At 39.4% G+C, this 23847-nt stretch overlaps 4 protein-coding genes across 4 annotated transcripts; 1 reads left to right on the forward strand and 3 right to left on the reverse strand.

Annotated features, from left to right (window-relative positions):
* Positions 1-67: 67 nt before the first annotated feature.
* Positions 68-2862, reverse strand: LOC106916150 (uncharacterized). Its single transcript, XM_014984246.2, has 2 exons — positions 2562-2862; positions 68-1345 (listed from the first exon to the last, which is right to left on the reverse strand). The coding sequence occupies exons 1-2, from the start codon at positions 2752-2754 to the stop codon at positions 633-635; spliced, it is 906 nt and encodes a 301-aa protein (XP_014839732.2). The 5' UTR covers positions 2755-2862; the 3' UTR covers positions 68-632.
* A 112-nt stretch (positions 2863-2974) lies between these two features.
* dnai2b (dynein, axonemal, intermediate chain 2b) lies at positions 2975-10924 on the reverse strand. Its single transcript, XM_014984166.2, has 12 exons — positions 10367-10924; positions 9587-9748; positions 9319-9437; positions 8386-8528; positions 7538-7651; positions 7330-7469; positions 6400-6522; positions 5425-5648; positions 4878-5013; positions 4652-4798; positions 4245-4472; positions 2975-4163 (listed from the first exon to the last, which is right to left on the reverse strand). The coding sequence occupies exons 1-12, from the start codon at positions 10547-10549 to the stop codon at positions 3768-3770; spliced, it is 2115 nt and encodes a 704-aa protein (XP_014839652.2). The 5' UTR covers positions 10550-10924; the 3' UTR covers positions 2975-3767.
* Positions 10925-11122: 198 nt separating this feature from the next.
* On the forward strand, positions 11123-23644 carry LOC106916140 (uncharacterized). The gene is made up of 5 exons (XM_088009974.1): positions 11123-11435; positions 12519-13766; positions 17022-17172; positions 20285-20421; positions 20982-23644. Exons 1-5 carry the CDS (start codon positions 11258-11260, stop codon positions 22469-22471), a joined length of 3204 nt encoding a protein of 1067 aa, XP_087866100.1. The 5' UTR covers positions 11123-11257; the 3' UTR covers positions 22472-23644.
* On the reverse strand, positions 15325-19614 carry LOC106916128 (uncharacterized). The gene is made up of 2 exons (XM_014984199.2): positions 19482-19614; positions 15325-18143 (listed from the first exon to the last, which is right to left on the reverse strand). Exons 1-2 carry the CDS (start codon positions 19525-19527, stop codon positions 16267-16269), a joined length of 1923 nt encoding a protein of 640 aa, XP_014839685.2. The 5' UTR covers positions 19528-19614; the 3' UTR covers positions 15325-16266.
* Positions 23645-23847: the final 203 nt, after the last annotated feature.

Genomic DNA, 23847 nt, shown 5'->3' on the forward strand with positions numbered 1-23847 from the left:
TTTAATAAAAGTTTAAACTGGATTTCTCAGTTTGAGGAAAGTTTAAATTCAATAATCTTTGAGCCACTTCAACTGGTACAAAAGTTTTAATGTGGTACCGAATTTCTGCATCGAACAATTAATTCAAACTTTATTTCATCCGAGACATAACTGATAGAAAAACATAACTCGGTGTTTCAGTACATAACGAGACCTGTGGTTCTGAATGGAAACTCCTCTTAAATTAATTTCAGGACGGAGAAGTTCAGAAATGCACGTCGTCGTCCTTCCATCTCATCTCTGTTTATCGTCTAAAATCAGAAACATTTTGATGTCCAAGACCTGAAGCTTTTAGGTTTTTCTTTTTCTGTTTACGGGAAAAGCTTTTCCAACAGTCACAGATGCTGCCAAAACTCCTGTTTGGAAGAGGATTACAGCCATTGATTGAAATATGACTTTTCTCACAAGATTAAAGTCTGAATTTTGAAAAAAGTCAGAATTTCTGTGGAATTTTTCCCCCAGAAAAAATAAAGTACTTTATAAAAGTAGAAAAGCCAAACAAACCAAAGAACGGAGTAAAAAATGCAGAAGTTAAAACCGAGCTGGAGTCGGTGTGTGTGGAATAAAGTGGATTAACAGCTGGGATTAGAGGTTCAGAGTTTCCTCTTCCTTTTTTTCAGAACTTTCTGACTGTCTGGGTCTCGGCTGTCGCTCCGAGGCCGACCCCGGGGCCGACCCCGGGGCCAACCCCGGGGCCTCTTCTTCAGGTTGGTCCGGTTCGGGTTCTCCTCTTTCTGGGCTTCCGGCTCTTTGACGTCAGAGAGCTGCTGGAGCCGCCTGGGTCTGCTCAGGGTTCTGCTTTGGTTCTTCAGAACCTTCTTCCTGCTGTGGGTTTGGAGGTGAAGCTTGAGTGCGTGAGGGACCTCAAACTGCTCCCCGCACAGACCGCAGACCGGCGTGGGGTCCTGGAGGTGGCCTCCGATGTGCCTGAACAGAAACCTGCGGGCGCTGAAGGCGCGACTGCACGCCTGGCAGCTGAACCCGTCGCCATGGCGACTCGGCTGTTCCCGAGGAGCTGATCCGGGGTCGGGCAAGCCTTTGCTGTAGTCGTCGCTGTCTTCGGTGTCCGACGACAACACAACCGGGACGTCCGGGTCTGGGTCAGCCACGGGGAGGACGCCGTCGCGTAGCCTGGCGGACGGCCGGGAGCTGTAGGTGAACTCGATGATCTCTGCCGCGTCCAGAGCGGGGAGAGTCTCCTCGGGTTTGACCTCAACATGGCGGGAAGGCTCAAGAAGCAGGTTCTGGTCCAGATGGGTCAGGAGCAGGTCGTCTCTGGGATCCACCAGCTGCTGTGAGAAGACAGCTGGAAAAAAATAAAAGTAAATATGAGACTAACTTTGAGTTCAGACAGGGCACTTCCATATAAACAAACTAAAGATTGTAATCGATTATTGATTATTCTGATGATCAATCGGATAAAAGGTTGACGCATTCTGCAGATTTTTCACTTACGCCTAGTTTGTAAAATATTAAAAAAGAAACATTTTAATCATTGTTTTAAATAAGAAAATAATTTGTTGCTTAAAATGCAATAACATTTTATCCTGTTACTGAAATCTTGATCATTTGTAGCAAAGAATCTGCAGATAAAAAATTATTCTAACAACGTGTGAAAAGCTCAAAGCTTCATGTTCGACTTAATATAATGTTGGGATGATCTGTTGATTAGTCTTTGGATTAAGAAATCAATAATTGGATTTTAAAAGGTGTTTTCTTAAAGTATGTTGGGTTTTTATTTTTAGCAAATTAGCTTTTTTAAGAATCTGTATGCGACAGTTAATTAATCGATTAAAATCATCTGGATTTATCGGATGTCTGTGTGTTAGTCTGTGTGTGAGCATTCAGCTGAATGGGCTTGGCTTTAGCATTTGACAGAAGTTGAAAGGAATTTTGATTTTCAGATTTCTGATGCACTTCACAGTACTTCTGTTGCAACTTTCCTGGTGCAGATGCTCTACAGAGAGAGGTGGATAGAGAAGCCAAAAACTGTTCTCAAGTAAAAATACAAATAAGTAGTAATGAAAAAAAAATAGAGTTGCCAACATCTTTCTGTCTGTCTTTCTAAAGAGGAGCAGGAAAAGCAAAGGTGGATCAGCAATGTTTCCCAATAGCTGTTGATGTCATCCAGGACATGTTACTGTGGAATATCATTTTAGTTGCCCAGAAATTAAGGTTCAGTCAGAGGCTTCTTCAGATTTGTTGCAGGACTGACTGCTACTGCCCACAGTATATGTGTGAAGATGCTAGGATGACATGAGATTCAACAACATCTAATTTCCCTTTGGGATAAATAAAGAACAATTTAAATGAATTGAATTACAAGTTCCTAAAAAACTTTCATTCATTTTTAAAAAGTATAAATTCAAACACCCGCCTCAATTTAGTGTCTTTCAAAGGTACTGAGGAGTAACAACAGCCATTTAACTGGATAACTTGAGCCCCCCCTGCTGGTGGAAGTCAGCATCGCAGAAAGTTTCATGTCCTAGGATCCCCTGTGGACAGACAGGTGGGAGGCTCACCTGCGGACGGTGCCTCCATCACAGACTTGTCCAGGGCGCAGAGCAGCGCGTGTTGGCGGGAGATCACCTGCTGCCGGAGAACGGCTTCCTCTTCGTACTTCACGATGGTTTCCTCAAAAGCCGCCAAAATCTCCTCGACCGCCGCGTTCAGACGCTGAGTGATGAACAAACGCAGCTTCTGTGACCGAGACATGTCGCCTTCCGGGGGGAGAGGTTGGAATACGACGACTATTATGGACTAAATCCGCTCCAAATGACCGGCTGCTGCTAACGAGCGCTACGGAAGTAAACAACAGAGGACTTCCGGAATTCTTCTTCTTTGCTTCTGCGGCTGCTTTGAATTATTTTAATCACTTTACTGCCCTCTTTTGGTTTTATGTGTTAACTAAAATCATTTGAGTTGAAATAAACATAAAAGTGGAGTTTTTCGCTACTATTTTAATATTTTTCTACATTAATCTGTTTTTGATTACAGATCAGTATAATACGCATTATTTTTACCGTATTGTGAAACACTGAAAGAAGCCCCGACTTTGTTTATTTTCTGGATCAAATGTATGCTCTGACTTACCTGGTTTGGTGTTTTCGTGATTTAAAATTAATTTTAACAGGTACCAAATAAATTAAACCAATCAGGATTAAAAACTGAAATTAATTATAATACATTTTCCTTAATTAGTAGCATGTTAATTCAAACTTTAACCACAAATATTCACCCACCCATTAAATCTTAAACATTAAAAACATGATTTTATATATAGACTATAAATAAGAATACATATGTGGAAAATAAAAATCTGTACAAATTGAAAATAGAAAATATTATAAAATGTTTCAGTGTTTGAATTCAGTGGTTTAGTCCTGTTTTGTTTTTTTGTTTTTTTTTGCCAGTCTTTAAAGTACAGAAATAAAGTTCATATTTCTACAATGATCAAGTTTTAAAGACTAAATGTACGAACACAAGAGACTGCTTGTTTTTTCCCCCAGCCTGATTGTTGTTCCTTGTTTTTGTAAAACCTTTCCAGAGTGTTTAGTAACCCTGTTTTTATGAAGCGCTCCATGGTGCATGAACAGATCACACAAACACAGATCAGCTGCGCTCAGTTTAATGAAGCCAGAATGTGAAAACTAAGGTGCAAATTACAAGTAAATGGAAAAACTTTAAACTGGAACGAAGGTGAAGAGTTTGAGGCTCATTTATAAGGATTACTCAGTTTCACCATCTTCTTCTTCATTCTTTTCATCATTTTCTCCCTCATTCTTCACTTCATCTTCTTCATTCTTCACTTCATCTTCTTCTTTCTTCACTTCATCTTCTTCTTTCTTCACTTCATCTTCTTCTTTCTTCACTTCATCTTCTTTCTTCACTTCACCTTCTTCTTCATTCTTCACTTCACCTTCTTCTTCATTCTTCACTTCACCTTCTTCTTTCTTCACTTCGTCTTCATTCTTCACTTCGTCTTCATTCTTCACTTCGTCTTCATTCTTCACTTCATCTTCTTTCTTCACTTCATCTTCTTCTTTCTCCACTTCTTCATCTTCTTTCTTCACTTCATCTTCTTCTTCATTCTTCACTTCATTTTCATCACAGGCCTCTTCCTCCTGGAGGAAAGAGTGAAACAGATTATAAAACAGATGTGACCGATAAGAATGATAACCAAAGGATCCCCCGTCTCTCCTCGCCTGTGGTGCTGCCGCTCTCCTCTCCCTCTCCCTCTTCCTCATCTCTACTTCCACCATGCTGTAGAAGTCGCTCTCGACCTTGGCGAGGATCTGCTCGGGGTCCTCGTCTCCGTCCTCCCGCCACGCCTCGTCCTCTCTGCTCTGTTCGGAGCGACTTCTCTCCTTCAGACGGATCTCCCTCTGACGGGCCTCCAGGATCTTCTCTCGCTTCGTTTCCCTCTCAAACATCTGCAGAATAATGCAGAAACATTTTTTCAGAGGATGCTGGAGGATAAAGGTTATTCCAGTGTGAAAGAAAATCTTAAAAAGTTTCTTTAAAAAAGCAGGAGTTGTTTTAGTTTATATTTTTGCAAGGCAGTACATTTAGTAGTGAAATCTCTGATCAGGAAATGTTTTGTGCTTCTTACAGCAGCCATTAGACTCTTCTCGTTCTTCTGCAGGGTGGACAGTCCAGAGGAGATATGCAGCAGCGTGGCCTCGCCGCTGTGGGAGCCGCACGCCAGCACCTGGCCGTTGTCCTGGATACGGAGGCTGTACAGCGCTTTGTCACTCACCTGGGGACAGAGCAAACGTCACGGTGATTCTGACTCGGCGGAGGAGACGCTGCTGGGAGCTCAGGTGGGGTCGGAGCACCTTGACGCTCAGCGTGGGCTCACTCTGTTTGAACAGGAGGTCCCAGATGTCCAGCACGCCCTCCATCTTCACCGTCAAGAAGACAGAAGGTCTCACTGGACTCCAGCAGGCGTCCATCAGGTAGGACATCTGGTACCTGCAGCGCAAAAACACAGAGCAATAAAACTGACATCTGGTATTTAGTCGAGATGCACCGAACCAATATTAATATCGGTATCGGTCACAATATTGGAAATAAATCTGGATCAGTGACAATGTGGCCGATGTTTTATGTCTGAGTGACGTCGTGTTTATTATTTATTTTACATTTATATTTCCTAATTGTACTTTCTGAGCCATTTGACAGAAGATTTGTTGCAGTTTATTCTTTCAGTCAACCTGTTTTTTTTTTTTGTCAGTTTCTTTATTATTTATTTTACATTTGCTGTTATTCTCCTAACTGCACCAACTGAGCAAAATAAAGAATCGTTTTCACAGGTTTGACCAAGCCTGGCGCAGAGTTATGAAATACATTTTAATAAAAAAAAAAAATCAAAAAGATTCCTACTTGGTCCACATGATGGAGGACTCCTTGATGTCCTCTGACCAGATGCGGGCCGTCCAGTCCCCAACAGTCAGGAAGTTTTTGGGGAAGAAGGGGTTCCTCTGAATGGCGTAGATGGGTCCGTGGTGGCCCTCGTAGGTGCAGACGATCTTCTCGGCCGGAGTCTTCGCCTTCCTGTTGCAGGACACCACCATGCCTTGCTCTGTGCCCACCATGAACTTCGTTGGCTGAGGGAAACATGATCAGGGTGTCCACATTTAGCTTCCAGCAGACTTACATTTAAAAAGCATTAAAAGTAAGTAAGTCTTGTTTTTGTAGCTTAAGCTCTAAACATCGATTGACTGCTTGTGCAGAGGTGGATGTGTTATTATTATTATTATTATTATTATTACTAGATATAAAGGGGGGAAATAAAGGGGAGGTAGTCAAATCCAGGTTATTTGAAAAGCACATTTCAGAAACAAGGCAGTTTAATGTGTTTTATATGATAAAAACACAATAAAAAATGTAAGTTGTTGACAAATAATAATGTCCTAAAATTATAAGAGACAAAATTATTGATGAAAGTAAGTCCAGGCCTGAAGCTGAAGACGTTTCTTCCTGGTTAGATCATATTAACAGCATTTCTACACAGATTTGGAGGAATCTGGGAGAGGCGGCCATGTTTAATTAGCTTAGCTTAAAAACAACCTGTGATAATTGGTGATTATGTGCTGAGATGCATTATTGGTTAAACTGATCTCTGACACAAAGATTAAACTGATAGCATCAGATTGTAGCCATGGTAACAACAACTAAACTATGAGGACTATTAGTAGGAACGTGGCAGTTCCTGTTAATGATGAATTTAAACAATTTAAAATCTTTCAATGCTGAAATCATTAAATCTAATTTAGTACTATCCTCATTCTGAATGAATAAATGTAAAAACTGCAGTTTCAGTTTGTGAACAGCAGAAAAACAGCAGCAAACAGTCACCATGGTGGGCTCAAACTCCAGAGAGATGGCACCTAGAGCCAGGTCCAGGTTCCCCTCCCGGCTCGGGTCCAGAACCAGACGCTCTGTTGGCTCGCTCAGCTTACGGACGTCCCACCACAGAATCTGACAAGACAAGATAAACCGTCAGCTCTAAGGCTCATTACTTTAACTAGGACATCTCCATTAATCCATCAAATGTCCGTCCCTCATTCACTGTCCGGTCCGGTCCGTTCCGGCCCGGTCCGGCCGTCACTGATGTAAAGCCATAGCTAACGATCATTTTAGTAATCAGTTATTCTGAGTCAGGTAAAAACAACTGGTACATTCTGCTGGTTTTTTTATTTAAGCCTTTTTATACAAGCAAAAACATTAAAAGATGCAAATAAATAAAAACTTCAATTATTTTTCTTAGATAAAATAAATATTATTATTTATCTGAAATGCAACAACGTAGCATTTCTTTAGCGAATGTTTGAAAATAAGTAGCAGAGGATGAATCTGCAGTTAAAAAACATTTATGACATCAACATGTGAAAAGCTCAGCCTGACTTATCAATACGGTGTAGAACTTACGTTTGGATTATTAGCTAATTAATAAAAAAGGAGCTTAATGGATTTTTTTCTACAGAATTTAAATCAGATGAAGTTAAATCTATGCCACTTGATGAGTTTTGGATTAAACACATTAAAACATATTAAAAGACAAAATTGTTTTTGTCTTAAATGCAAAACTTAAATATTTTTTGTACAGTTTTGGCTTAATGTCTTAATATCTGGGCTGTTCTTTCAGTAAATGACCTTTTCTTCAGTGCACAACGCAGTTAACGGTTAGTAAATTAATTAACAATCATTTCAATACTTGATCAATTGATTCAGTCCCATATTAATCCACCTGTATGTCATGATTTAATCTGTGTGGGATTGCTCCACCTGTCCGTCGGTGGAGGCGGAGAAGGCGTCCGTTCCCGTCTTGGACTGCAGCCAGATGATCTTGTAAACCGGGTCTCTGTGGGTGTGCTCCAAAGACGAATACTCCACAGGCTGGCTGCCCCTCCGGGTGTCCCACAAGACTAAAACAAACGCACCCACAGATAAATCCCCACCCTGGGAATGGCTTGAGTCCTGAATGTGAACACACCAATTTGGCCGCCGTAGCTGCCCCCCAGCAGAGTGTGGGGGTCCTTCGGGTTGTAGTCCAGACAAACCAGTGGAGATTCTGGTTTCAGAGCCATTTCAGGGTAGTTTGGTTTCTCTGGAAGACAAAATGTCCAACAAATCTGGTTCAGGTGGAAATACGTTTCTATCTTAGAACTACAAATATCAAAGTTGTTTTCTTTTTTTTCTGACAGACTAAGAGGAGCTTGAAGCTGTGAAGTGAAAGTAAAATAACACAAAGTTTTATTTTTTTAAATAAAATTGTTTGGTGTATGGTATGAATTTTATATTATTCCTGACACATTTGTTTTGCACAAATTGCAAAAGTTTTCACTCATATTTATACAGCCTTCCCTTTTATTGATCTGGTTCTTATTCTATTTTATATTATTTTTTCTGTAGTTTATCCAGCTGGTTTCTGTTTGTGACCTCTGATGTTGTGTTTAATGACACTAAAGATAATCTGAATTTTCAGTTCCTCTCAGTTCATGTCTCCACCAGATTTACACGCCTGGATTCGTAATTTCTCCACATTTAATATCCCGCCCTGTCAGACTAGATGGAAACATCTGCAGCTGAAACCAGAAGTTTACATACACTAGATTAATTTTTTCCCCACTGTCTGAAGTTAAATCAGACCAAACTTCTTTTTAGGGCTGCAACTAACAGTTATTTTATGTGCCAATTATTCCATCTTTTCCCTGCCCCAGCTGAAGAAGAGCATCCCCACAGCATGATGCTGCCGCTACCACTGGAGGTTTTTGGTTGCATTGTGTCAAGAAAACCTGCATGAATACGTCACCAGGCCTCTGTGACTGAAGTCTGACCCACCGAGGTCCCAGATGTAGGAGTCGAAGCTCATGTCTGGGGGGCTTTTTTGGAAGTCCAGGCTGCAGTACGCCGCCGCCAACTTCCTGCCACCGTCGGGATGCCACGACAGGCCGGTGATGGTTCGCTTCACCTGGTTAGGATCTCTGAGGGAGACGTGAAGCACAAAGTCTCAGTGGTGAATCCGTCTGACGTAGGACTGAAACGATTAATCAGATTAATGGTGATGAATCGATTACTGAAATAATCAACTAATTTAATAATAGATTGATACCTGCCGTACACAGACTCTAAAAAGGATCATTTTCTGAAAGAACAACACACTGAAGCCAAAACTGTACAAACAATATACAAATTTTGCATTAAGATAAAAAAAAATCCGTTCTTCCTTCTAAGAACTCCTCAGGTGGCAATTTTATCTTCACCAGGTTCAAATTCTGCCAATAAATATCTCATTAAACACCTTTTGATATCCAATTAATAATCAGTTAATCCAAAAATAATCACCAGATCATCCCCACACTGTATTGATGTTAAGTCAAGCAGAAAGCTTTAAGTTTTAACATGTTAGAAATATTTTTCAGCTGCAGAAAAATCTTAATTAATTACACCAACATTTAATTTCCCTTTAGGAACAGTAAAGTGTTTTCAATTGAATTGAATCCTTTGGTACAAGCGTTCACTAGAGGAATGCTGTTTTTGCATTCTATGCAAGAAAATGTTTATTTTCTTATTAAAAATTGAATTGAATATCGTATTTATTTGCATCATCTAATGTATTTTTAATACTGTTTAAAAAGGCTGAAGAGGTTACATGAAAAATCTGCATATTGTGGAAATGTTTTATCCGTTTAATCGTCAGAGTAATCGATAGATTGATCAATAACTAAGATAATGGCTGGTTTGAGCCCTGCGCTGATGCTTGGTCAGATTTACCTGAAGACGCTCATGGTCTTCGCAGTCGGGAACTCCGGCACTTTCTCAATCTCGTCCTCCTTGAAGTGCTCCTGGTAGATGTCTATGGTGTTGTTCTGCCTGATGCAGTGGTCCATCACCTGGTTGTCATGGCGATAGCAGAGGGACAGCAGTTAGATAAATCGATAAAACAACATTTTCTGTCTTCACCTGAATGGAAAGTCTTAAAATCAAATAAACGAAAGCAGCGGTGACTTCCAGTTGCTGATTGGACCGAAGTTGATCTTACGTAGCCCAGGTGCACGAGGCTGTTGACGTAGTTTTCCTCTTTTTCAATCTTCTTCTTGAAGCGGACGGTTTGTTCCAGGTCCCTCGGGTTGATGTCTTTTGGCCACGCGCCCTCCATGTGGTTTATACCACAATTGCTGGACTCAAAGCGCTCAGTGTTTACCTGAAAACGACAAGCATCTTACCCAGATTAACACGGCTTAATCCTTAGTTGCTTAAAACTTAAAAACGTCAGGTAGCTTCACTGTTTCCTCCAAACACTTTACATACTTTCACAGAATAATTTTATTAAGTCCACCAAATATGCTAAAATTAGACTTTTATCCATTTACAGAAGGCAAAAACAACATTTTTCTCAGGGATGTTGCATCATGTTACAGTAAAGTGAAAAACCTTTAAACTTGGCTCGTTTAAAGTTCATAAATAAGCGCGACAAAATAAGGTACAATGTTAGAGGTTGGTCTATAAAACCAAGATCTAAAAGTATAAAAAAAAAGAATATTACTTCACTGTAAACCTACAATACATATTTATATATGTTTAAAATGTTCCCATCTTTAATAGGCTTTCAAGTAGGTTAAAGTTTCTAATTACTAATCAGATGAAAATATGGTATAGAAAGCATGTTTATACACTACATTAAATTATTTTTTTAGGTGTTTATTTTTTTAAATCTTAAATAATAACAACCCCACATGGTTAAGTAATAATATCAAATGAAACGGTCAGAAATTGTTGCCAAAAACAGTCATTTAAAAATGAATTTAAAAGGTAAACCAACCGGGTGCTCGGACATGTCCATGCAGGCCTGCGAGGCCTGATCTCTGGGGGTCTTTACGACAAAGTTGCTCATCAGCCTCGGATTCGGCTGGATGTCCACCATCACCGCCTCAGCCCGGTCGGAGAACAGACCCTGGCGGCCAAACTCCCGGCGGAACTTCGAGTAAACGTAGGTGATCTCCATGGCTGGCGGGATTCGCCGTGCAGCCGCCGGGGACAGGCGCCGAGAAGCAGAACGACGGACTCAGAGCAAACCGGGCTAAAACTTTGTCCAAACAACCGAAGACGAGCTCCAACTGAAAGGAAAAAAATGGACAATGGCGGCGTAGCGGCTTGTCGTATCCTAGCAACGCCGCCATGGCAACAACTTCTTTTTTTAACGACCATAGTTTCCAGAAATAAATAATGTAGTTAATTTCACCACTTTTTATTCACCACAATGGAGACCGGTTATATCCTATTAAATTTAAAATATGGTATTCGGTAATTATAATGTTAAAAAGTTGATATTAAGCTTTTAATTTATTTTAAAAGTCCAAATTATAACTCTGTGTCTCGTTTTTATAAATCTCTAAAACAAAATCTATTTTTTACAACTCGAGTCACTGTCAAGTCAATCCAAAACCCAGATTTAGAAGTAAATATTTAGCCTAAATTTAGACAAAGACGTATTGGCCTTTAATTCAAAATTTACCTGGACCTGGAAAAAAAAATCACGATGGAGTTAAATGACAAGAAGTTGTAAAGAAAACGCGGAGGTTGCGAATTTGGGCTTTTATTTTGAAAACCGACCCGGAAACCGATCGTTTGTTTACTCAAATTAAGCTGAAGGATGGTTTGGTTTGGTTCTCTTGTCTAAAACAGCCCAAAAACGTCAAAGTATTCAGCTGTAATGATGTCCAAACTCCAAAGTCTGAAGGTCTTCGTCAGCCAGCGGCTGTCCGCGGCCGTGGAGGACATCCTGGGACATCTGGAGGAGACGATCCTGGAGTACGAAGAGGAGACGGAGCGACGCCATCGAGACTTTCTGGATGTGATTTTAACGGCTGAAATGAAGCATCGCAAAGCAGGTTTGCATCTAAACTGGGGTTGTAAATGCTCCTTTAAATGCTCTAACAGCAATCACAGTGTTTGAAGGAATACAATACTTTATATTTTGTTAGAAAACAAAAATCTGACGTTTTATTATGACTAAGAAGTGCTGCATGATTTTCTGTTTTTTGTTTGTTTGTTTTTCTGCAGCAGGAATGTGACCTAAATGATATAGTCAGAGGTGGGTAGAGTACATAAAATTTGTACTCAAGTAAGAGTAGCATTACTTTAACGTATTTTTATTCAAGTAAAAGTAAAAAGTAGACGTCCAAGAAATTACTCGAGTAAAAAACAGCAGTGTTAAATGTCTCCAAATTAATATTACGGATGTCACAATTTAAACTCGGCGAAAAAAAAGGGTCATGTTCCTTAAAGTTTTCCACATTTCACAGCTCAGATGGAAAAAAAATTAAATGGATAATTATTAGACATTTACTCCACAAATCTGACATTTACAAGAGAGAGGCAGGAGGAAATGTTGACAGAAAGCCAAGTGAAATCTGTTTTATTACTCTCCAAATTCCACATTTTCCGTTTTTATCATTCTGATTTTAATTCCAACCACATATATCAACCCAAAAAAAAATGTAATTATGGTGCGAATAAAAAAAAGAACAAATAAATAGCTAGAGGTCAACAATTCATTTTATTTTGTTTCATAAATATATCAAATTTATTGTTTAACAGAACATTGACTTTATGAGATGTTAAAAAATGTTTTCCCCCATTTATTTTAAATAGCTCAAACATTATGTAGGAAACAATGTTTGAGTCATGCCAACATACTAAAATAGATGAGTTATAACCAGTTATGCTCACAATTAAAGTACAACTAGCAAGAAAACACGCTTTTAAAACTGGCGACATAAAATATTACTATTGTTAAATTGTTGCACAGAAGAGTCAGCTAACGCTTCACAATAGCAAGAAAATATAATTTTATTACTTACTGGAGAAAACACTTCTGAAACAACGAAAGTTAACTATGTTGAATGCTGAAACTCCTGCTGTTAGGAACCATTACCAAAAATCTCTCCCTTCCTTGTGTTTCTGTGCTTTAGGTTATTCGGATGTCCAGCAGATGTTGATGAAGCTTCACTCTGAGCAGCAGCTGGTGAAAAGCTCCACAGTCGACCAGGAGGAACCAAAGAGCCTCCAGTTTAAAAGGGAACAAGAGGAAGTTGAAATCACCAACATGTTTAGTGGTTCTGTCCATGTGAAGACAGAAGAACAGGAGGTGGAAACTCAGTCTTCTGAGCTTCATGACAGCCAGACTGAAGAGATCGTTATCATTCTGGAGGAAGACGACGGTGAAGAACCTGAGACTGGTATCGGTTACACTAATCCAGACTTGATGGCACCCAGAATTGACCCTGGAGATGAGGAGTGTGATGTAATCCAGGATCATGAGAATCCTCTGAACGACATCGGGTCTAATGTTCTGAACTCGTTCCGATGCTCTGAATGTGGGAAAAGATTCGGCTCCCTGAGCTACCTGAAGCTGCACATCAGATGCCACACAGGAGACAGACCTTTCCGGTGTCCGGTTTGCAGGAAGTGCTTCTCGTGGAGAGGACGTCTCCAGAAGCACATGAGAATCCACACGGGGGAGAAACCTTTCAGGTGCTCGGTGTGCGGAAGAAGGTTCAGCGAGAGTGGCAACCTTAAGGTCCACATGAGAATTCACACAGGAGAGAAACCCTTCAGCTGCACCATTTGTGGAAAGAGCTACGCACAACGAGGGAATCTGAACATGCACATGGCTGTTCACAAAGGTGACAGCATAATCAAATGCAGCCTTCATCAGTCACAGCAGCTTCGTCATCTCAGCCACGCGGGGGCGAACAGAAACTTTGTGAAAAGACAAGAATTAGCCCCTCAAGAGGATTTAAAAGCAGGACCTAATCTCAGAGTTGATGAAAGTGGAAGTGGTAAAGTCCATGTAAACTGTACAGGGTGTTCTACCTGTAAGAAACCTCTCAATTGCTCTGTGTGCGGGAAAAGATTTGGCTTTAAGGGACAACTGAAGGCTCACATGAGATGCCACACGGGGGAAAAGCCCTATAAGTGCCCCATCTGCTGGAAGTGTTTCTCATGGAACGGCTGCTTGCAGAAACACGTGAAGATCCACACGGGTGAGAAACCCTATGAGTGCACCGTGTGTGGGAAAGGTTTTATTGAAAGTGGGAACCTAAAAGTTCACATGCGGATTCATACAGGAGAAAAGCCCTTCAGCTGTCCGGTGTGTGGGAGAAGATACAGACAGAAAGGAGGTCTGACTAAACATCTGGAAGTCCATCAAGACCAGAAATGAGTTCTAGATGACAAACTTTACTTGAAATTGGATGCATCTTATTTTCAGCTGTTAATCCTCATATTTTATTGAATATTTGTGAAATTTTCTCAAATTCCTAACCCTGTGGAATATTATCCTATTTAACCCAATTAATCTTTTTTTCTACGATAATACTCCACTCAAACATGTATTGTCTTTAGTTCTTTAACTGCACATAAGTCTAGGAAATGCTAAAAACCTTGAACTGTGATGGATATAAAAAAATAATTGGTGCATTTTAAATAAAATAAATATGGATGCAAATCATGAAGCAGTGCAATCTGCTTCATTTTCTCTGAACCCCATGCAAGAAGAGGACTGAACTGAATTCAAGCAAACCCAAGGCATGCATCAGATCCAAAGCAGCAGCATTTATGCATCTCTTTGGCAGATACAGATGTAATGAAAGCTCCAGGCCCCTCACTGGAAGAACATCTGACTGGAAGAATTGTGTGGTAGTTTTCTGTATTATTAATGGATGTGGATGTTTTTGGTGCACTGATGCAGAATGGAGTGGATCCAATACATCATGTCCTGAGCAAAAGAGATTCAAGAAAAGATTAGAAACGGTCATTGACGTCTGTAGTCTGGGATCCCATTTTCATTCTTCCCAGTAGTGGTCAGCTTAACAAAATTACTCCAAGAGCACATTGACGGCTCATCCAGGAGGTCACAGATCGGCTTAAAGACAAAAAGTTACAATGACTGATGTTCAAACTGTATCAGATTGTAAAATGTGGGGTCCATACAAATATATCCTGAACTAATTTGTGACACCAGAGTAAATAAACACTTGCCTGATCAGATCCTGTTAGTTTCACTTGATATGTAAAAGTTTTTTTTACATGTTGATCAACAGATGTTAATTTATATGGGTTTCACAATTATAATAACCTTTAATTACAGTTCTGCTTCAAATAAACAACTTCATGTTTAAAGGTCTGTATTACCTTCACAAACAGTGATAAAAAAGAAGAATTAAACCTGTAAAACTGTGATATTAAATTTGAAAATCTATGTGCAAATAGCCTTTATGTTGGTGCACCTAAAAAAAACAAAGTTAGGAAAATGATTTGACTAAAGAAGAAGACAGGTACTTAGCACTAGGGTCACTACAGATTGGAGGAGTAATTTTCTGCCAAATAAAATCATACATTTTTATTTTGATTTTGGATGTGTACAAGAAAAAAATTACATATTCTCTGATGCCAAAAAGTTGGAAATTTGCAAGAATTGTTTCCTCCATGATTAAAAGCATAAATTTACAATATTAAAACAAGACTATTCTTTGGCATTTTAGTCAAAACTTCGTAAAAAAACAAAACAACCCCCCCCTTAGTTTATTATCTGATGTTCCTTTTTTAACCAGTAAATTCTGGACTTTTTGACATCAAAGAATATTCAGGTTTTTTTCTTGAAACTGTTAATTTGACATTTTTGGTGGAAATTTACTCCTCTGACCAATTATCCATAATGTCCTTAGTACTACAACATAAAATGTAAATCTGCAAATAAATTAAACAAAAACAACCTTAGCATCGTTCGTGTCGTTTTATTTAACACCAGACCCACTACAACCGTTCATCTAGAAAGGCAGCAGTTTGGACTCATTTCACTGGAGTATTATTGATTTAAGTTAAAAAATAAAAACAAATTCTAGTCCTGAAACAGAAAATCAGTCTCAACCTGTTGCATTAATCAGCACATTTCAAAACCACATAACCTGACAAACACATCAGGAAACCTGATTATTTCAGGCGGTCATTCAGAATCCCTGCTTCTGTAACAGCTTTATGAAGAAATTCTCAGAATAGATTCGCTTTGGTGATTTTTATCCCAAACTTTTAGGATTTCAGATAAAACAAACACAAATAAATAAAAACAATAGTAAAAAGTTGAAACAAATAAAAATACTATTACATTTTTATTCCTGATACAAGTGGAGCTGCAGCTTCTCTGGTAATATTTCAACTTTAGCTTATCAGTATTTTTAATCCTAAGATTAAAAATATGATGAATGTAAAAATTCATCATATTGAGATAAATGTATAAAACAGTTGAGGGATACAAAACATTATTGATTTCTCTTGAATCAAACTCATTCTTAGCTTTGCATATAAAAGACCAGACCTAGACTCTGGATTTTTGCAAACCCCAAAAAACTTTAGATACAGCTGAGCTGAAGATTATTAAATAAATACATTTGTAAGTTCTTCAGTAAAAATGGTGTTCAGTTGCAGAAGCAGATTTCCCTGTAAACCACGTACTAAACCAGCTCCATAGGATACAAGAAGACACTTTAACTTGAACTTCATTTATTTTATATCAGAAGCTCTGAGCTCTTCCTTAGGAAATTAACCATTTCAGAGAATATTTTTCAGAAAAGACTTCACTGTTTCAAGAAGCTTTAGGAAATAACTTGCATACAATTTTTCAAAAACAGTCATTGAAGCAACTTCTGTAGATGAGTCACTTCAGCTGTATAAAGTGTATCGTTTCAGGTTGATGCTCGCGTCCTCCTCGTGTGTTCGTTCCCCTGACAACTCACCGACACACTGATGGTATTTGAGCTCCGTGAACCAAGCGAAGCTTTTCTTACACGTGTCACAGTTGTACTTCCTTTCCGCATCGTGGATGGACATGTGAGACAGCATGCTTGCCTTATTTGTGTATTTTTTCCCACAAACCGAGCAGCTGAACGGTTTCTCTCCAGTGTGAGTTCTTATGTGAACCTTGAGGTTCGAGCTGGAGGTGGATTTGTGTCCACAGATGGAACAGAAGTACCTCTCTGTGTGCTGCTTCATGTGAATTTTCAGGTAGGAGCTGTAGCGGAAGGCTTTGCCACACTGAGGGCAGCTGTATGGTTTTACATCCGTCACGTATTTCACTCCTTTCTCCAAAGGCTCTTGTTTCTGCAGGTTTGTGCTCGACTGCGGCTTCTTGTAGTCCTTCCAGAAGTCGCTGTCGACACTGTCGTCGCTCTCGGGTTGCAGAGACTCTGACGGTTTGTTATCGGAGCAGCTGGAAGGATTTCTGCCAGAATCGCTTTCTGAATTCGAACCCGACCCAAGTTTTGTTTTTGGTCTCCAACATTCGCTGTCGTCAGTGTCGGGGTCAGAAAACTCTGAGGTTTTTTCTGTCTTACCTGGTTCCCCTTCTTCCACGCAGTCTTTATGCTCCTCTGTGGGATGAAGCTGTAAGAACTGAGGCTTCTCTTCGTCTTCTTCAGTCTTCATCGGCACAGGACTGAAAGTGAACCTGCCGATCTCCATCTCCTCTTCTTCTTCTTTTATCTGCGGAGGTCGGAAATCCTCCTCCTTCACCTTTTTCTGTATCTTTGTGATCCTGTCAGGCCCAGAGACGTTGTTGGGTCCATTGAGGTTGAAATTTGGGAGAAGTTGACTTGAGTCTGTCCACAGGTCATTTTCAGTTTTAAAAGACGCTGAAACCTCCATGTTGGTCTCTTTTTGCAGCTCAGAATCTGTGTTCACCAGGTTTTTTGTGCCAGCGTCATCACCCTCAGCTGCCTCCTCGGTCTGTTCCTGAGGAAGCTCTGATGTCTGATGAATAGTCTTGTGTTTAGACAGCAGATAATAGGTACAAAACTCAGCGCCACACACTCTGCAGCGGAAAACCTTCTTCCTTTTCCTGTGCACCTCCATGTGTTTGGTGAGGTGCCTCCTCCAGGCGAAGTCCTTTCCGCAGACGTGGCAAGTGAACTGGGTTTGTCTGGTGTGGAGCCTCATGTGCTGAATCAGAGAGTCTTTGTCACTGCAGCTGGTGTTACAAACCGAACAACTGAACAGTTTTCCTCTGGAATGACGTCTGAGGTGCAGGTCGAGGTCTTCGCTCGTGGAGAATCTGTCGCCACACTGAGAGCAGCAGAGCAGCTTGTTGCTTGGAATCTGTTCCTCGGTTTGTTTATGAGGATGCTCAAGAGAGTTGCACTTATGATTAACAAGCTCCGACTCTGAACTGACGGTTTTCTTGCAGATAACGCAGGTCAGCAGCTTCTCTCCTGTATGATCTGAGGTGTGTATCGTCAGCAGACCTCCTGTTGTGAATTCTGCTGCACAGAAAAAGCAGCTCAGCCGTTTTGTGTCAGAATAACTTTCCGAATCACTTGCCTCTTCTTTTATTTGGCTATTTAAACTCAGCTGTGTGCAGTGGCAGTTTTTAACATCCTCCATGTGGTCTTCACTTGTATGTTTAAAAACATTAGCTTCAGTTAGTCTTTGAGGAGGATGCAGACTGTTTTTCTTGCCTTTATAAAGCTTGTTCTCTTGGTCCAGTCCAGAGCTATTAATCTGCTGATCCGGTGGAGTATTTACTTCAAACACCTGCAGGGTAGCTAAAAAGCAGAAACAAGTTTATGTTTGAATTAGTGTCTATATATGAATGACTTGCCACGTTAAACCTCTCAAAGTTTAAAGTTTATAAAGTGCCTTAACAACAGCCACAGCTAAAACAATGTGCTGAACATCAGTCACAAGGAAATAAGGCAAAAGAAAGCATAAAAATAAAGTGACAAAACTAAGTGCAAAATAATTACTTAAAAGCTCAATTCAAAACACAATAAAACGACGCAGTTAAACAGATAAAACATTAAGTAAAATCAAGTCTCTGTTGGGTTGAAAGCCAGTGAAACAATAATGTTTCAGATGGGTTGAAAATGGGCATGGCCTGTCAAATTTAGGGCCAAAATGAAAAAAATATTGATCATCAATGGGATGAGTTAGTGATATTTAGCTTTAGTTTAAGTTACAATCTGTTACAGTTCACTCACTACATCAGCAAAATGTTTTTTCCATATTTAAAAATGTATTAGTAGAACACAAAATGGATCTTAGGCAATAAAAAACAGGCAAAAGCTAAAAGAAAAACACGTAAAAAGACTTTGGTGACACCAGTTATTGAGCATTTCTACTGATGGTCATTCCTTAGATTTATTCCACATGAACAACTGTGTTCCAATCCTTATGCATGGAGTTTGCATGTTTCCCCTGTGAGTCTGTGGGTTCCCTCCTGGGTACTCCAGCTTCCTCCCATAGTCCAAAACCTTGTCTGGTTAATTAGTCTCTCTAAATCAGAGGTGTCCAAATTTTTTATCATGTGGGCCAAAATGGTCAGTTCACAAGTACTTGTGAGCCAAAAAATAAAAGAAGATAACAACAAAAAACATCAGCAGACTGAGTCCGCATGTATCAGAAGTAAGTGTAAATAGTTAACTTTGTGTGCAGTAATTGCACAACAGTCCCCCTCTCGCTCAGAGTTATTACCAGGTCCTAACAAGCACTATTACACAACTAGTTACAGAAACTGTTGTCTTAGTTGAGTCTTTGCCAATGACAGTGAGTTAAATGTTTCACTCTTTGGGTTCTGATACTATAATTTTCAATCACTTTTAGCAAATAACATAAGGTAGCACAAATTGTTAAAGGGATGGTCAGATTCCCACAAGATCGATGCTATTTTATAATGCCATCATTACAATACATAATAAGCATAAAATACAGCGAATTACCGATAAAACTTTTAAAATGTTAATGCATAAGTATAATTAAAACGATATCAGGTGCCAGGTTGTCTTGTAAGAGGAGCTTAGCTACCTTTGTCTTAGCATCGATTTTAGATATAAACTTCAGAACAAACTGATGAATATAAAACAAAGAGAGAAACAGAACCGAACCTGTGTGTCTCGATCCAGCAGATGATCTTTGTTGATGTAGATTCATTCTTTAAAAATGGTTAAAACTGCCAAATGTTACTCCGAACGACTTTAACCTATCAACGTAAACAAATACGGAACGGTTGAAAACTACTTCCGGGTAATGATTTTCAAAATGAAACTCAAACTACGGCAATCCCTGTTTAATATTTATCAGAGCTTTATCAAATATAATTAAAAATAACATTAAAAAATTACTTCGATTTAATACAAATTATAGTGGTTGAGCTTATCATCAATAATTCTGTTTCTACGTGGCAACAGAGCAGGTGTCAATGTTTTCTTTAATGAAATAGGTCGTAGTAATGAATAAAGTCATAAAAACAATGTATTTTTTAAGAGTCTGTGTAAAATATGTGATTTCAGTTGTAACCTGATGGACAACATAACCACTGATTATTCTTTAGTACGAACTAAAACCAAGCAAAATTACGAGAATATTGTTAGTCGTTCGGGATTACAGTAGCCAAACCTGAGTTCTTATTTTGAAGGCGCACTAGAGAAAACAAAGAATAACGGAAGTGAGTCCGTCGTTGTCAGCAGCTTCTGCTCTATGGTCAGTTTCTCCATATATCTCCCATCTAGAGGGAGTTAGTTTGGCCAATTAATGTGTCTAAATGTAAGTTCGTCGGTATTATAACGGCATTTTCGTATTTTTTCTGGCAGCAGCTAAGTTAATGTTAGCTTAGCATACTGAGCGACAGGACGGGACGTTGTTAGAGCTTTGACGCTTTGACGGTGATCAGGTTGTGTTCATGATGGAGTTTATGGAGAAGAAGTTCCTCTGATTGTGTGAAGATATCTGAGCTCCAAAGGATGATGAAGTCAGACACCGAGCAACCAGAACCTGCAGAGGAAGAACCGACTGGAACAAAATCTGGAGAATATCCCCGACTTTCTGGTAAAGTATCTGCTCTTTCTCTTTGTTTTTAACCTTTTAATTTTCCCAGACATCTGATATCTACTTTAAGAGCAGCAAATAGTGGGTCATCTTTAAAACCAAACCAATTCTATTTAATATAACAGGTGCACAGTAATGTACTTGAATGATATTATATTGGGTAAGTTTACCTTTACATTCTCTTATACATTTCCCAGTAAGCAAATCAATTTGTACCCAAATACAGTTACAAAGTCCTTTTCCCACAATACCTTTAGGTTTTTGCAATCTAAACAAAAAATGTTCCTTTACTATCAGATTATAATTCTCTATAATTCTCCATTATAAGGCATAAATACTCTGCAATATTATAATTTATCTCAATAACTTCTGAGACAATTTATTGTAAATTTGTTGTGACAAGAAATACTCAAAGTGCAGAGAAGTTTTTGCTGTTGATTGTTGTGTTATAAACAAGAAATGTGTGAGTTCTTTGGTTTCATTCATTTCTTGTACAGCTGATAGTGTCTGGATCACCTCCATAGAAAAATAACCCAGGGTGCATTTCTGTTTTCCTGCAGGCATCCACCAGGTCAAACAGGAAGTAGTTGCTGAGGAGGAGAAGTGGAGTCTCAAACCAGACCAGGAGGAGCAGAAACCTCCACAGATTAAAGAGGAACAGGAGGAGAATGAGATTACAGAGTTAACTTTCAGTCCTGTCCATGTGAAGAATGAAGATGATGAAGAGAAACCCCAGCCCTCAGAGCTTCATCACTGCAAGACCGAAGAGGACAGAGCTTGTGTTGGACCAGAACTGGATCAGTGTGTAGAATCAGACAATGAAGACGACACTTCAGATTCCGCAGAAACCGACGTCAGTGATGGAAACTGGGAGGAAAGCAGCGACTTATCGGATACAAACTCTGCTAGAAGCAATAAAGATTCAGTGGATGGTAAGTCAGGAAATGGTGAATTACACACCTGCGCAGAATGTGGCGAAAATTTCAGCCTTCAGATTTATTTACTAAGACACCAGAGAATCCACACAGGAGAAAAACCTTTTAGCTGCTCCTCTTGCCGGCAGGCTTTTATATGGAAATACGCCTTAATGAAACATGTGGAAACTCACAGTGACGACAAACCTTTCAGCTGCTCCATCTGTGGCCAGAACTTCAGGAGGAAGGGATGGTTAACTCAGCACATGAGGAGACACACTGGAAGAAAACCTTACAGCTGCTCCATCTGCGGCTGTGGTTTTCTGTGCAAGCGTGAATTAGCTGAGCACATAAAGACTCATAGTGGAGAGAAACCTTTCAGCTGCTCTGTCTGCAAGGCGCCTTTTTCAAGTGAAAAAACGCTGGTGCAGCACTCAAAAATCCACAGCGGACAGAAACCACACAGCTGCCCTTATTGTCCGACAACTGTTAGAAGAAAAGACAGTTTGAAGCGACACTTAAGAACCCACAGTGGAGAGAAACCGTTCAGCTGCTCTGTCTGCAACAAAAACTTCAGCGTCAAGGAGAGCCTGAATCGGCACATGAGGCGTCACACAGGAGAAAAACCTTACACGTGTTCTGTCTGTGAGGCCCGCTTTCAGCTAAAGCAAACTTTAGTGGAGCACATAAGAATTCACACAGGGGAGAAACCGTTCAGCTGTTCTGTCTGTCAGGAAGCCTTCAGGAGAAAACAAGATTTTGTGAACCACACAAAAATTCACAGCAAGTCTACCTGCGAGGTGTGCGGCCAAAGCTTCGACAAAGCTGTTCGCTTGGCTCGGCACATGAGATTTCATGACAGTGAGAGAGCTTTCAGCTGCTCCGTCTGCGCGGTGGCTTTCATCAGGAAGAACGCCTTGATCCAGCACATGAGAACCCACTCAGAGGAGAGACCGTTCAGCTGCTCCGTGTGCAAGGCCACCTTCAAAAGGAAGGACGGCTTGAAGCTGCACACGAGGGTTCACACCAGAGAGAAACCATACAGCTGCAAGGGCTGCAACAAGAAGTTCACCCAGCTGTCCTGGTCCAAAACGCATCAGAAACGATGTTTAAGCTTACGCAGCAAGCTGAGCTGATCTTGGTGTTCAAACTGCAGATTAATCAAGTTTCATCAACATTTCTCATCATGGCCTCTAACAGAAAGCTTCTGCAGTATGAAGGAGTTGTAGGGCTATGCTAAGATATTTTTTAATTACAAGAATAAATTTGAAATAACAAAAGAACAATTGCAGAATAAAATTGTATTCATATGAGAATAAAGTCATAATTACATGAGAATAAAGTCATATGACAAAGTTGAAATAATACAAAAATGAAGTCAAAATAATATGAGAATAAAGTCATATGACAAAGTTGAAATAATACAAAAATGAAGTCAAAATAATATGAGAATAAAGTCATAATATGAAAATTAAGTAGCAACTTTAGGAGAAATTGACGTGGAAAAAAAAATTAATTGAGGAATGTTGAACATCTTGTGGAGTTATATTTTGTTATTGGTTGTAAAAAAATAGATGTATATTTTTAACACATCAGCATCAAATTACTATCAGCAGCATGACTGTGACAGGTTTATACAAATGACTATTTCCTGTCGAAAGTCTCTGTTGGCTCTCAGCTGTGTCTCAGATTAAAGCTCATCCTGCCTGGCCTCAGAGTTTAGGTGGAGGGATCACGTCTTGATAAGTTTGTATTTGTGCCTTACTCTTGATTGGGGTGTTAAAACAGTAGGATGATGTTTTTTAACTCCAACTTTCTTAAAATGTGTCGACAGTTTCCTCCCTGACCTGTATGCTGTGGTGTTTGGTTTTATGTTGCTGTTTGTTCATAAATGTTCTCAAACTTATGAGGCCTTCAGAAAACAGCTGGATTCATTAAATTACACACAAGTCAACTGGTTGGGTGACTTCCATAGGATTTTTACATGGAAACTTGTTCAGATGAAGTATATTTATCCTTCCTTCACATTCATGCACAACTTTTGAACATTCACTGATGTTTGTAGTTATGGCTTCTCCCTTTGAAGGCAGAATCTCTTCACCTCACGGGTCATCTCTGAATGAAAAAAAAAAAAAAAAAACATTCGATCTGATTGAAGATGATTATTTTTATTCATTTTAAAGAGTTTCATTTAGATTTATTCGATTTACCCTAAAACTGTACTGTATTAGCCTGTTATTTCTATTATTTTAAATCAGTAATTGATTTAAACAGTTTTGATAATTTCATAATAAATAGTTGTGTGCTAAGCTTTTCTTACCTCTGTTGTTTGTTTTTAAATATATACCTTATTTTAAAACCATTTAAGATTTATAGTTTTGTGTGGTTTGTGTCCAGCTAATTAACAGAGTCAGTCCGTTAATTAGCTGGTAGCTAGAAAGCCTGTAGCTCTTTAGATCCTTCACTGTCGTTTAAATACTAAAAAAATGAGCAATATTTTAAAATGCTAGTT

The sequence above is a fragment of the Poecilia mexicana genome, unplaced genomic scaffold (genome assembly GCF_051168715.1).
Source record: "Poecilia mexicana isolate PSO_F unplaced genomic scaffold, ASM5116871v1 scaffold_11, whole genome shotgun sequence".
Taxonomy (NCBI): domain Eukaryota; kingdom Metazoa; phylum Chordata; class Actinopteri; order Cyprinodontiformes; family Poeciliidae; genus Poecilia; species Poecilia mexicana.

Excerpts from the sequence above, each read along its gene's own strand:
- LOC106916150 (XM_014984246.2), bottom strand. The coding sequence starts at position 2,754 with ATGTCTCGGTCACAGAAGCTGCGTTTGTTCATCACTCAGCGTCTGAAC. Across the intron at positions 1,346-2,561 it reads GATGGAGGCACCGTCCGCAG|CTGTCTTCTCACAGCAGCTG; the intron begins GTGAGCCTCCCA and ends ATTTTTTTCCAG.
- dnai2b (XM_014984166.2), bottom strand. The coding sequence starts at position 10,549 with ATGGAGATCACCTACGTTTACTCGAAGTTCCGCCGGGAGTTTGGCCGC. Across the intron at positions 7,652-8,385 it reads CTCCTACATCTGGGACCTCG|AGAAACCAAACTACCCTGAA; the intron begins GTGGGTCAGACT and ends TTTGTCTTCCAG. Across the intron at positions 5,014-5,424 it reads TCCTCCATCATGTGGACCAA|GTACCAGATGTCCTACCTGA; the intron begins GTAGGAATCTTT and ends TTTGCGCTGCAG.
- LOC106916140 (XM_088009974.1), top strand. The coding sequence starts at position 11,258 with ATGATGTCCAAACTCCAAAGTCTGAAGGTCTTCGTCAGCCAGCGGCTG. Across the intron at positions 11,436-12,518 it reads AATGAAGCATCGCAAAGCAG|GTTATTCGGATGTCCAGCAG; the intron begins GTTTGCATCTAA and ends TCTGTGCTTTAG. Across the intron at positions 13,767-17,021 it reads GGAAGTCCATCAAGACCAGA|TCTTCATCGGCACAGGACTG; the intron begins AATGAGTTCTAG and ends CGTCTTCTTCAG.
- LOC106916128 (XM_014984199.2), bottom strand. The coding sequence starts at position 19,527 with ATGAATCTACATCAACAAAGATCATCTGCTGGATCGAGACACACAG. Across the intron at positions 18,144-19,481 it reads TGCTGGATCGAGACACACAG|CTACCCTGCAGGTGTTTGAA; the intron begins GTTCGGTTCTGT and ends TCTGCTTTTTAG.